The following is a 13313-nucleotide window of genomic DNA, read 5'->3' as shown; positions in this document are numbered from 1 at the left end:
ATGTATATGATACATTTAATGCATGAAGTTAATGACCATGACGATTACAACGCTATTCATATGAAACGTGTTCTTTAGTCACCGCTGCTCTCGCGATAGCTGCTAACGAGATCAAAAGCGGAAGTAAATAGTCGAACAGGCACGCGAGCTACCGCGGAGCGTAAATGAAGTGATATGTTCGGCGTGCAAATCACTTGTATTTTTTAACTGCGCAATTTTAATTGTAATCTTGAGTCGAGCTTGTGAAATCGGTTGGCATACAAGTGCACGTGAGTCGTCAATCCGTAACACTCACAGTACGGACGTCCGACAGCACGTTTCGCGGCCTGGGACTTGTGCTAAGTCGACCAGCATTGTTGCCGCTGAGTTGAGCTAACGGCGCGTTTAGCATCTTAGCTTCAACTAAAGGCTAAAGTGACTACTTTACTTAAGCGAATGCTCACTATTCATCTCGGCGTTTAATTAATCGGTGACAAAAAATAAATTCCGGCTGGATCTAAAATGATAATAGAAAATCTGGATGCTTTGAAAACATGGCTGTCTGACACGCTCGAGCCCATGTAAGTAAAAACGTTAGCTGCTAGCTACGACTCACTGACTAGTTAAACTCGGTATGAATGAACTTTCCTTGAAAGCACACGATTACGTAGCAACAAAGCGTGGATGGCATGAGTAGTCCCTTTTATTTAACAAAAGATCTGTGTTTCCCCTGAGCGTGTGTTCCGGTTTAAAAGTTGTTTGTTCTACTGTTGTAGCTGCGACGCTGACCCCTCAGCACTCGCCAAGTATGTTGTTGCCCTGGTGAAGAAAGACAAAACTGAAAAAGAACTAAAAGCCTTGTGTATTGACCAGTTGGACGTGTTTCTCCAGAAAGGTACCAATCGATCTCGCAGTCACAAGTTGATCGGACTTCTCGTCTGATCTTGAGTTTTTTTTGTATTGATTATTTTGTTGTTCAATCAAATTCAATTCCAGAGACCCAGCAATTTGTGGACAGGCTGTTTGAAGCTATAGTCAACAAAAGCTATCTGCCGCCGACGGAACCACAACCCACTTTGGCCAAAGTTGAGAAAGATGAGTCGAAAAAAGAGGAGGTAACATTTTTTTCCATCATAAAAACGTTTAATCCATTCCTAGTTGTACGACACGATAAGGACACGCATCATAGTTCGACCTCATTTAGCTCTCTTCGATAACTGATTGTTTAAATTGTACACATTAAAATTGTTACCTTTGTCCAGTACAGCTGCATATATGGTTTTGCATGCATCGTTTTGTTGTTCAGGCAAACCGAGAAGAAGAACGTGACAAAAGGTTCTCTCGGCGAGTGAATAACAGCCCTGCGACATCGAGTTCCCGCTACAGTAGAGATAGCAGGTGCGTGTAGTGTAGCAAATGTCCGTTTTATATGCACTATTTGCCATCATCTTCAACTGTCTGTCACATATATTTTTGTAATCCAAAGGAGAGTAGACGATCGTAAAAGAGATGACCGGTCCAGGAAGAGAGATTACGACCGCAATCCACCCAGAAGGGACTCCTACCGCGATCGCTACAATCGACGGAGGGGTCGTAGTTACAGCCGTAGCCGAAGTCGGAGTTGGAGCAAGGATCGTACTCGAGACCGTGACCGAGACAGAGACAGGGACCGAGATAGAGACCGGGACAGAGACAGGGACCGGGATCGAGCCCGAAGCGGAAGTCCCTCTCACAGCAGAACTCGGTCAAGAAGTAGGAGTAGAGGTAAGATTGTTGCGAGTGCACAGCATTCATGAAAGTCAAGCCAAATGATTCAAATATCAACCCTAGCTGCTGTAACACCCCTTTGTTTCCAGAGCGGGATCCCGGGAAGTTGAAGTATGATCACGATCGAGTGGACAGGTTGGAAGGTTCTGAGAGTTACACCCCGGCTGCTCTTGCTTCCGCTGCTACCACTTCCCATTTTCCCGTGCCAACACTGAGCAGCACCATCACGGTCATCGCGCCCACTCATCATCACAGCAACAACACCACTGAAAGCTGGTCAGATTTCCGCCCTGAGCACCCCGTGGATCGCGGCCCTTTCAGAGGACCCCCTCCTCAACCGAGGAAACGCTGCCGCGACTATGACGGTGAGCAAAGCGGAAGAATGCAGTTGTTAAATCCACGTCGACATTATTTGGGGTAATGATGTCATGTCCGTCCTTCAGAGAAAGGCTTCTGCATGAGAGGAGACATGTGTCTTTTCGACCACGGAAGTGACCCCGTTGTAGTGGAGGACGTTGGTCTGCCCAATATGATGCCCTTCCAACCTCCACCCATCCCAGGCGTGGACGGCCCTCCGCCCCCAGGCCTTCCGCCTCCACCACTAATGAACCCCTCGTCTGTGAATCTGGGGCCTCCTGTCCCCCCGCCTGGCACATTGCCACCAAGCCTTCCACCAGTTGCAGGTAAGCTTTCTGTCCTCCTTGGAAAATCCACATTCTGGTGAATAGGCACTTACATTTTGAGTGATTATGGTTTCCCGTCTGTGATAGGGATTTACTTTTTTCCCCCCCTTGCTTTTCAGGACCACCTCCTCCTCTTCCTCCACTTCAACCATCTGGAATGGATGCACCTCCAAACTCCATAACAAGCGCCGTTCCCACAATTGTCACGTCTGGTATACGCTCTTCAGTTCCCCAAATGCCGACACCACTTTTCCCCTCCGGTAAGAGCAGCTGCGTGCTCGCCGGTAATCGAATGCATTTGTAACCAATTACGTAAATGTCGCTTACGTCGTTGCTTGTCGTAATCTTTGCGGCAGATACGTACGAGACTGATGTGTACAACCCCGAGGCTCCCAGTATCACTACGGGCTCCAGGCCAATGTACCGCCACCGGGTCAATGCCCAGAGGCCCAACCTGATTGGCCTCACGATGGGGGATGTGGACCAGCCGCAGAAAGGTAGGCCTGGTCCCATGGCAAACGTGCGAGCAGGCTCATTTGCAAAACACCAATGCAGTATTTCATACGTTCCTTGATTTTTTTTTTTTGAATACATTTGATGACCTAACTTTGGCTTTGTCCTTCCCCAGACAAGGTTCCAAACAACAGTATGAGAATTGTTATGGATTCGGGCTTGAGGAAGAGACCTACCGGTTTGCATGATGGAAGCATTCTCCACAAGAAACCTTGGTTTGACAGGTGAGAAATTACGAAGCGGAGTCTGGCCAAAAGCAGCCTGGCATATAGACAAATGTCTCCTTTTGCCTTGCAGACCAAACTATAACAAACCCAACCACCTGGGCTACCACAGAAGAGGTCCCTTCAACTCTCCCAACACCAAGCTGCTAGTTCGGCAAATTCCCTCCGAACTCAACAACATCAGCAAACTGAACGAGCATTTCAGCAAGTTCGGAACCATCGTCAACCTGCAGGTAGGTCACCTCTTCACCGTTGCCGTCCTGTTTGTTTCTTTCGTGACTCCACTATCTGCCTGGTGGTCTAAAGATAAGCAATTCTGTCCATGAGCTAATATGTAACTGTGTGCGTGCTTGGGTATGAATGAGTCTCTCAGTATTCAGCAGGGAGGTTTCCATAATGTCAGCCACTTTTCTCCAAAAACAACAACAACATTTTTTACAGTGTTGATCTTTGAATTAAGGAAGTTTAAGATGGACAATAAATTTAGTGAGAAATGTATCCACCCTGAGACCCACTTCTGGGCTCCTAAAATGCAGACTCCATGTGGACAAAACATTGAAATGGCCTTATACCTCAAATCATTTCATGCTCTCCATTTTCCAAGGTGGCTTACCAGAATGACCCCGAAGGTGCGTTGATCCAGTTTGCGGCCCCAGATGAGGCCAAGCGGGCCATCCAAAGCACAGAGGCTGTCCTCAACAACCGCTTTATCCGGGTGCATTGGTTCCGGGAGAACGGAAATGATGGACTAGGACAGGGTCTGTCTCACGTGCAGCAGTTGCAATCGCAGTCAGCCATGGTAAACTGTGCCTTTTGATCTCTGAGATTCATACATTTCCACCACCGACACAGAGACTAAGAAGCCACAAACGCTTCTCAGAGCATTGATTTAAATCTCTTGAACATTCAGCAGCCTCCAGCGACTTCGTTGAAGCAGTCCGTCAAAGATCGCCTCGGGCCTCTTCTCCCTGCCAACTCTGAGCCTTCGCAGGACTCCAGCGTAGCTTCTCAGGTGTGCTTTTGTGGAAGTGCAACTTGTCCATGTACACTATTTGGAATAACATGTAACCCCCCTGCCCCCAAACTGAACCAGAATCCCGTTAAAGTCTCAGTGAAGGAGCGTCTGGGTTTCGTTGCCAAACCTGCAGGTCCCGTTGAGAAGGCAAGTGTCAGCCAATTAGATCTTCACGTTCCCCTTTACATTGTACCAACGTTTTTGTGTTCACATTTGACACAATTTCAGGTGTTTTCAACTTCGGCGGGACTCTCAAAGACGGTATACAATCCCGCGGCCTTAAAAGCGGTCCAAAAAAACACAGAGGACTCTTTGAAGAAGAAACAGGTGAGGGGGGGGAAATGTTGCAAGAGGCATGGAGGGCGTCACAAAACCCTCCACCCAAATTTATCAATGAAATGGTCGACCGCAGATGCCAGTAAAATTCCATCTTTATAAGTGTAATTATATCTTCGTGGAATTCATAATATTTGTTGTCGTTAAATTCCGTTGAGATTTTTTTTTATATATCAGCTTGTAAAAATAAACAAATTGTGGTGTTGGTTGCGTAATGCAGCTGTACTTTTCAATAGCGTCACTCTTTGATCATGTCCCATAATTCTTTTCCCAGGAAGCCCTAAAGCTACAGCAAGACGTACGGAAGAAAAAGCAGGAAATACTGGAGAAGCACATTGAAACACAGAAGGTAAGATCATCTGATTGAATGGACTGGCAAAACATTTTTTTTCTTGAAACGCAAACAAGTTACTTTGAAATATTTTGCAACCACGCAACGGTTCATTCATGCTGTCCACAGCTGCTGATCTCCAAACTGGAGAAAAACAAAACAATGAAAGCAGAGGATAAAGCCAAGATCATGGAAACGTTGGGCACCTTAACCAAGAGCATCACCAAACTGCAAGAGGAAATCAAAGGCATCTCAAGCAGCAGCATCAGCAGCAATCTATTGGTACAGCACACCGTCAAGAGCAAGGCCCAGGTAATACTTTGTGAATGCTCAGCATGGACATTCAGCTCCGAATGTATTCAAGTTTCTTATGTTCATGGGATTTAAGTAACTGGTGTTATGTGTCTTGACTTTTGAAAGATGGCAGAAAGTCATGTTTGTTCTCCCCCCCCCAGGCACAGAGAGAACTGCTTGATGCAGAGTTAGATCTGTACAAGAAGACTCAAGCTGGAGAGGATACTGCTTTGCTGAAGATCAAATATACCCAACTGCAGATAGAAGTATGCTTTATGGCTGAATGTCTTCAAAAAACATTGAGTGATCAGGAAAAATGGATTGCAATTTGAATAATATATAGTCAATTCTCAATGATCTTGTCCACTGCTTCTGCTTAGGCTGCCAAAAGGGGATTGCTGACACCGGGACGAGGCCGCGGGCTCTCATCTCGAGGACGTGGCGCTCCAAGGGCCCGCGGTAGAGGCGCCAGAGGACGAGGAAGAGGCGCTCCCCTGCACGCAGTTGTGGACCACCGACCTAGAGCGCTGGCGATTTCTGCTTTCACTGAGACAGAGTGTGTCGACCTGCTGCCACATTTTGCTGTAAGTCTGCATATTCTGACACTTCTCTGAGTAATGCAGTAAACGTCCAGTAGATGGCACTACAGTCCACCATTGCACATACTGGTTAGTCAGAGTCATGTGTCGCTGCACAATAATGTGCTGTCAGATAGCAATTTCATTTAATTGGTCTCACAAGTTAATATTGGATATTGTCAAGTGATTAATGTTCCATGTTGACAATTTTGAAGCAATTTGGAGAAATAGAAGATTGCCAGATTGATGAAAACACCTTGTCTGCAGTCATCACCTACAGGACAAGAGCAGAGGCTGAGCAGGTGAGTCGTCGCCTTCCACAAAATACTTTGGGCTGTTTTGCCACCCACTTCCCTCTTATTTTGTGTTTTCATCTTGCATGCTTGGTTTTGTCAAATCGCAGGCAGCCCTCCATGGCTTCAAGTTGAACAACCGAATTTTACGCCTGGCCTGGCATAAGCCTGCCATGACGCTGAACGCTTCTGATGTACATGAGGCTGAGCCAGAAGAGGATGAGGTTTGTGTCAGTTCTTTGTGTCTTGCAGATTAACACATTTGTCATAATGCATTCCGCATAATATAAGGTCTCGTCTCAGTGCGAGTGTTGCAGTACCATCCCTGACCACAAGAGAGCCAGTACACAAGAGAGCTCTGATTAGAGCTTCTCTGTACACGCTCAAGAAAAATGCACTTTTCTTTTCATCAGGTACCTCTGGATATTAACCAGCTCAAATCAATGGGTTGCTTGTTTTTGTTCTTCTCCAGTACCCAGAAGAGTCACTGAGCGATGACGCCTTGCTGCAGGACGACGACGAAGAAGAGGACGACAACGAACCTCGCTCTTGGCGCAGATGAAGATGATCCCGATGTTCTTTCACAGCTGAGTGGAATGATGACCAGATGTCCTGCAATTTATTTATTTTAATGCCTGTTTATAAATCTGACAAGGCACGTTAGCTTGGCGTCACACTGATGTAACTGGCTGAAAAAAAAAAAAACATGCAACTTTGATTCATTTTTAATATGTAATTCCAGATGCAACTTTTTTTTTAATGTTCTTAATGTAGAATTGTTTTTGTTTTCTTTTGTAATATGATAACTGGTTTGTCTGGACATGTGACAGCTTGCTGAATTATCAGTTTGAAAAAATACATCCTGTATTACTGTTTAACAAATTGACAGACTATAAAGTTTTTGCAGAATAGTGTTACATTGGTTGTTTGAAAGTTCATATGTAAATATTTTATGTCGAGGTTGAAAAGATTTGTACGAAAGCTTACGTTCTCAGTAATTTGCTTTGATTTTGCATTGTTTAAAAAAAGAAACTTGAAATGGTCAGAAGACACTGCCAAAACGGGGGGCAAAACTACTAGAAGTATGGCAGTTAGACAAACTCTGCTCTTTAAACGCTGTATTGACCATTAAAACAACAACAACCAAAACTGTTCACCTAAAGAGTAAACTTCCTGAAAAATTCCTCCGTCCTGAATTTAAGGTAACCTGCTGTATGTAAATGATTCCAAGGTAAGGCACTGTCAAATATTTCAAACATCTCCACTGTTTGAAATGTGCACTATTCCCACTTATAAAAAAACAAATGTGAAACAAATCCTTAAAATGTTTATTTTTATTGCAGGTAATCCAGTTGAAGAAATTAAGAAACTTCAAATCTTGCTGTTTTTATAGAATTAATGTATATTATATATATGTATTTTTCTACGAATTTCCCGGTGTTGTGCTTATTTGGTTCCCGATACAGACTGGTAAAACGCGTCCTCATACCACAGCCTACAAGATTAAGCATTGTTAAAATCTTTTGACCCATCATCAAGAACAACCTCAAAATAAATTTGCTCCAGTTGATTTATCTGCATATATCATAAGTGACCATTGTAGATGACCGCATTGTGTTTCAAAATCAAAACAACGAAGATAACCACAACTGGCCATTTACAAGTCCTATTTAAAATGTGAGTCAGTATTCACACAAGATGTGTCCATCACCATGGTCTCCTCCTTACAAATCCAGCAGTGACTTTGTTAGGTGTTCCTCAACTGTGTGAGGTGGCTCAGCACCCACAGAGACAAGCTCCCACAATTCCTCAGGCTTGGATAAGAGAGGACAAATAAGCCAATCAGGGTGTTGCACTTCAAATCTTCCCGGACCACCCTCGGTGCCTGTCTGGCTCGCAGATATAATTGTGAGGAATCAGATTTGCACATGTGCAATTTTGGCTCTTCATCATTTTAAGGCTTCCACAGCAGCACAGCACCTCCATCTCAGCGAGGGGGTGTTAAAGGCCCCCCTCCCGCCATCTCATTTACCTACTGTGGCTTCACCAAACCTCCACATATGAGACAAAAGAAACATCAAGTTGTAACAGAAAACCGAAATTCAATTATGCGAGGGATTCTCATGCTCAAACTTGTCACTTAAAAGTTTGTTTACTGGAATCCGTCGGGGCTCCAGAAGCTGCTCATATGGATATGCAACATCTAGGCTAGTGCATATACATAACACACTTTCCAGTGTATTTATTCCGATTCATTTGAATCTCATCTCAGGATTTTCGCAACACAAAAACATCCTTGCATGCTAATCACATTTTGACAGTCAAATCTAAATCTCAAATTATTGATTGGTCACATTTACAGTAGAAACCACCGGTCCTTTATTCCACCGTGTAAGGGCTCCAATATAAAGAAGGTGTTTTCCACATTGACCCCCCTTCCAAGTTAAATGTCCCCACCGCTACAATGGCACGCCTCTGTGAAGACATTAATATTTGATGTGATCATGGGCTTCCATAAGCAAATTTCACTCTCTAGCAAGTGGAGCCAAAGCATGATTAATTTAGTATTTCTACCCCTTTAAACAACACAGGGCCCCTGGCCACAAAGCCAGGCACACTTTGAAACCAGAGTAGCAGCCCCTAAATCATAATCAGCATCGTCATTCAGCATCATGTGACTTTGGGGACACATTGATGTTCTCGCACATCCGCACTTGTGTGAAGAAAACCTTGCCTCACGCACACCGACATGCACGTTAAATTCAAGATGGATTTCTTCTGCCACCTCAGGTTATCCGCCTGTCTGCCTAGTTGATGGCGAGTTCTGTTCACTTGGCCTCTGTGAAGAACCTGAATTTCAGCCTGCTGGCCTCTGATGTACTGCTGAAGTTGACTTGCAGAGATATGCTATGATTTACATTACGTCAGTGTTTTGGAGGCTGAAAATGGAAACAGACCTGATTTTAAAAAGCGACACAGTTGCTACAGTAACGCTGAAATATTTTTTTGGTGTGGAATGCAGTTGTATTCAGTGTAAATTAAAAATAATATTTCAAATGGTTCACATATCTTGCTCTTAAAAAAATACGACAACTTTATTTGGGACAACTTTAAAAAAAAAATAGCTTGTTCCTTCAATCAAAAATTGTTTACGCAAAGTAGAACTTAAAAGAGATAAAAAGATTTTTTGGTTTAATTCAAGTCAATTTAATTATTTGAATTTCAAACGACTCGAGATAATCGACTCCAAAAATTAATTTACATAAAATGTCTACATTTATTTGGACTTAGTGCTGGTCCTGCTTGGGTCCTCGATCAGGTATAGCTGCAAAAGATGCTGTGTCAAGCATGTGCTTTGCAGCTACCATGACTGTGCTTAGGCTGCACACGAACATGATCGGTGTCCAGTTGAACTCCATGAAAGATAACATGCTTGTGCAGATGCTGGCAGGCAGGCATGCTGCTCCCCTCCCCTCCCCTCCCCTCTCACATTGATTGCTCCTGTGATTTGCAGCATGCAATCCGATGCTCCGTGACAGCTTGTAACTGAGGTTAAAGATGGCAATTTAATTATGTGTCAGAGGTCACATTAAATTCTGATCCTTGACCCCTGACTACAGGACCATCTTATTAGGGAGAACCTAGGAACAGTGAAGAGAATGCATGCATGATAATAGTCAGATAAGGAAAGAAGCTTGACCTACATTCAGAATTTTATGAATTTAGGCATATTTGTTATGTCAAGTATAAACTTTCTTGAAAGTGTGAAGTCAAATGTTTGCAGAAAAATAAATTAGCTTTAATTAGATGTTTAATGTACACACATTAGAAAAATAAAGTAAAGTGTAGGGGTTTCCTCCGGCCACCAGAAGGCACCGGGCTTTTCCTAACAGTTCACGACCTCTGGTTGTGTCACCCTTTGCAGCATTTGTTTTCCTGGTCCAGAGTTCCATGTGCACTTTGCATTGGATTGCCAACTTTATCCCTGTGAGTGGTCTTATCTCATTTATTATTAGTTTTATGATTGCTGCTGGTGTTGTTATGTTGATGAAGTTGAAGGGTGAAACTTACACGTTTGTTTGTTTGCAGCAGTTCATTTTTGTCATGAAACAGTATTTGACATTGAGGAGCACATTTCTTCAATTGGCATATTTGTAATGAGACCTAACCCACTTTTGTTCAAAAATCAGTTTAAATAAATAAATAAATGTATATGTATTTATATATATATATCTTTTTAAAGTTGGTTCAAATCGACCCAATTTCCTGGGTCGGTCCAATTTTCAACATAGCATTTTAAATGGTGTATGTATACAGTAACATATAGACCTGCACAATCTGAGGCTCAGAAAAACTATTTTTTTTTTAATCAAATAATGTTGCATTAAAAAAGAAACACACTCCCTTTGCAATAATCTATTATGTTGTTGTCAATCACTGTGGTATATTACCATCAAGTCGAACTAAAGAATATCCAGCCTCTCTTATAATAATTCAAAAATATTCGAATCAACGTGACTGTGCATCACCTTTTTTGTTGTTATCTATCAGTGGAAGCTCTTTGTGCTTTATGAGCCTTTGAGCTAGTCCAAGATAGTTGGCATGCTCGGAGCCCAGGATGCAAGGCTCCTCTGGCATGTCTTAAAGCCAGCCACGTATGCAAATGATTAGGCAATTGCAGATATACAAATATGTACCCATGGTCCAGGCGGTCTAATGGCCCCCGCTCCCCTCCTCTTCTGGCTTGCTCAATGGCTCATTAAGATATCCGCTTGGTTTATTATGTGAATAAGTCACGGCTGGCTTGTTATGACCCTCCAGGTTCCTGTTTGTGCTGCAAGATGTGCGGCGCTCAATTAGGCTGCCTGGCTGGCAGAGTTAACCCTTCGCATCATCCGCATAGTGTACATTGTGGGGGTGGGCCTGGCCGGGTGTTTGAGACAGGGATCAAAAGATCAATCCTAATACAGTGCTACCAAGCTGACCTCTCAGATGTAATAAAGACGCCATCTTTCACCCTTGGGGCCTATTGGGCGCCTCCCACCCCATGAACAAACCTGGTATCTTTAAATTAGCTGACTGCCGTGGCCTGCAGGTAATTGCATTAGTTTATCAATGTTGGCCACAATTTATTACTGACTGTGACCATGCTAGCATCCTGGTGTTAATGTCTACTGTGAGGGGACAGGGGAAATAGGGCCTTTGTGTGGCGGGGCTCTTTACAAATAAAAAAGAAGACTTTGAAATAAAACACGTTATTGGTTTTAGCTCCATAGGTCCGGGTTTAATGATTAACCAACAATCATTACATTTTAAAGTACATTACATACATATTGAAATACAGAAGGAACAACAAAAGGTGGACAGATTCCATTTCAGCCAATTGATCAGCTTCAGTTTATTTTATTTTATTATCATTTTTTTTTGGATTATTTTATTTTATTTTGTGTCCACCTAAAAAGTAACTAAGTGGCAGATCAATAAACGCTGCTGTCGCACAAACGAAAACACACACACAAAAAAAACAATATTTAAAAGAATTCTTCTGGTTGGAAGCAGCTTTCCTTCCGTGTATTATGGTCTGTCGGAGGTAGCCGTCATCATTCTTCGGCCGTCACATGGACGAAAGCTCACTGTGCAACATGTAGACGAGTAGCAACTTCCACTTGATCAGGTCTTTGCATCTTGACTCACAAAAGTGAACACACCCTCCCTCCTTCCACTTTTGAACTGTTTCTCACACCTTCTTTGTCATTCACTTTTTTTCTCCCGCCATCTTTCACACTGCTTCCCCCATTTTATGCGTTCCGCCATCTCTTGATCGTGCTCCTTGCGCTCCCTGCTGCTTAATTAAAGCATGTATTATTAATGCGGCCATATCTTTGTCCATCCTTCTTCCCCCGCACGTATGACTGCTACATTACATTTAAATTGTTTTGCTGTACTTTCCCTTTTAAAGTCCCCCATGTAATCAGTATTTGCAGAGACCAGGGAAAATGGCCCAGATTACAAGCTTGTACTTGCAACTTCCTGTTAGATGTGCCGCCTCGCTCACTCCGTAATTAGGCCTGTTTTACAAAGCAAATCAAAACGGCTCCATTCTGCACGATATGAGCTTAATAAAAAGAACTTGTCAGAGTGTGCAGTCAGTGCCTTAGCCAAACCCCGGGGAAAGAGCCGCAACACTTCAGTGCCTTTTGATAACGACCGGCATTTTCCTGCGGAAGCCATCAAAATGCAGAATTAAAGACTTGTGGGATTCTTAACGTTCCGAGACGCCGTTTCCTGTTGTATGATTTTTATTTTTTCAATATCTCCTTTTGTCACTTTTTGCTCAAGCTTTTTACAGAGTTTATTTACCAAGTCTGTCAAAGGAATTCCCACGACTACGGTTGTATTTTGCTTCGTTTGATTTATTTGCCCAACAAAGGAGCTTGTGAATGAGTTCATATGAGGAAATTATAACAGGTGAAGTTTTCTCTTAAAGGCAGGAAACTCCCGGTTGCTTTGAGGCAGATATAAAAACAATTAAAAAATATTTTGTTTAATGTTAAAAGTCACGATTTTTCAAAGCAGCTTTATTTACATCGCACATCTGATGATACACAAAGTGATTCACACAAGTGTTTACAAACACAACAGTTAATAACGTTCAGAAGCAAAGCAGAGAAAACAAAAGTGCTTCACACAAGCGTTTACAAACACAACAGTTAATGACATTCAGAAGCAAAGCAGAAAAAAAACAAAAGCATATTACAAAAACATATTAAAAGAACTCACAGTGACAACAGTAAAAGAGAAAACTTTAAAAACATTCAAAAAGTGAAGAACTAATATATGGGGAAAACATAAAAGTTTTTAACCTGGATTTAAAAGCATTTATACGCTGAGCTGACTTGACTTCTGCTGGCAGCTTGGTCCATTTGTGTGCAGCATAACAACCCAATGCAGCTTCACCATGTTTACTTTGAACTCTGGCACCATGAATTGAATCAAGTTTGCAGATCTCCAAGCCCTGTTTTCAACTCAGCAGTGTGTACTTTAGAAGTTGGGAGATTGTAATTTCCGCCATCATAAAAAAGTATTTTTTTTAAATATATTAAGTCCAGACACTGTTTGCACCACAGAGGCCCTTGCGACAAAGTACAACAAGACATATCCCGTCAAAGTCACTTAGTTCTTGCCTCCTCTAACGATCACGACTAATGAAATAGTTTTGGCGCTTGACCATCCCTCACCCGCCAAAACCTTCCGATCCAACATCATCGATTTGGAAAGCCAATTGGCTGGCGTGCCGCTG

General features: G+C 42.9%; 1 protein-coding gene across 2 annotated transcripts; it reads left to right on the top strand.

Moving 5' to 3' along the window:
- The first annotated feature begins 95 nt into the window (after window positions 1-95).
- Window positions 96-6930, top strand: rbm26 (RNA binding motif protein 26). 2 transcript variants are annotated; one of them, XM_037247835.1, is made up of 22 exons: window positions 96-560; window positions 756-874; window positions 976-1094; window positions 1286-1377; window positions 1466-1743; window positions 1836-2111; window positions 2190-2429; window positions 2549-2689; window positions 2786-2926; window positions 3058-3166; window positions 3240-3399; window positions 3771-3965; window positions 4080-4178; window positions 4260-4328; window positions 4410-4508; window positions 4792-4866; window positions 4978-5160; window positions 5304-5408; window positions 5523-5726; window positions 5936-6022; window positions 6124-6237; window positions 6486-6930. In XM_037247835.1, the coding sequence occupies exons 1-22, from the start codon at window positions 502-504 to the stop codon at window positions 6573-6575; spliced, it is 3054 nt and encodes a 1017-aa protein (XP_037103730.1). In that variant the 5' UTR covers window positions 96-501; the 3' UTR covers window positions 6576-6930. The 2 variants fall into 2 exon arrangements, with proteins under 2 accessions (XP_037103730.1, XP_037103729.1); XM_037247834.1 differs by having other exon boundaries at window positions 4077-4178.
- Window positions 6931-13313: the final 6383 nt, after the last annotated feature.

The sequence above is a fragment of the Syngnathus acus genome, chromosome 3 (genome assembly GCF_901709675.1).
Source record: "Syngnathus acus chromosome 3, fSynAcu1.2, whole genome shotgun sequence".
In the NCBI taxonomy this organism is placed as follows: Eukaryota; Metazoa; Chordata; class Actinopteri; order Syngnathiformes; family Syngnathidae; genus Syngnathus; species Syngnathus acus.
This window is presented reverse-complemented; position numbering and strand designations above follow the sequence as displayed.

What these genes read in the sequence shown, in the direction of transcription:
- rbm26 (XM_037247834.1), top strand. Translation starts at nt 502, where the DNA reads ATGATAATAGAAAATCTGGATGCTTTGAAAACATGGCTGTCTGACACG. An exon ending in GACACCACTTTTCCCCTCCG is followed by an intron (nt 2,690 to 2,785) that starts GTAAGAGCAGCT and finishes TCTTTGCGGCAG; the next exon opens with ATACGTACGAGACTGATGTG. An exon ending in AAGAAACCTTGGTTTGACAG is followed by an intron (nt 3,167 to 3,239) that starts GTGAGAAATTAC and finishes TTTGCCTTGCAG; the next exon opens with ACCAAACTATAACAAACCCA.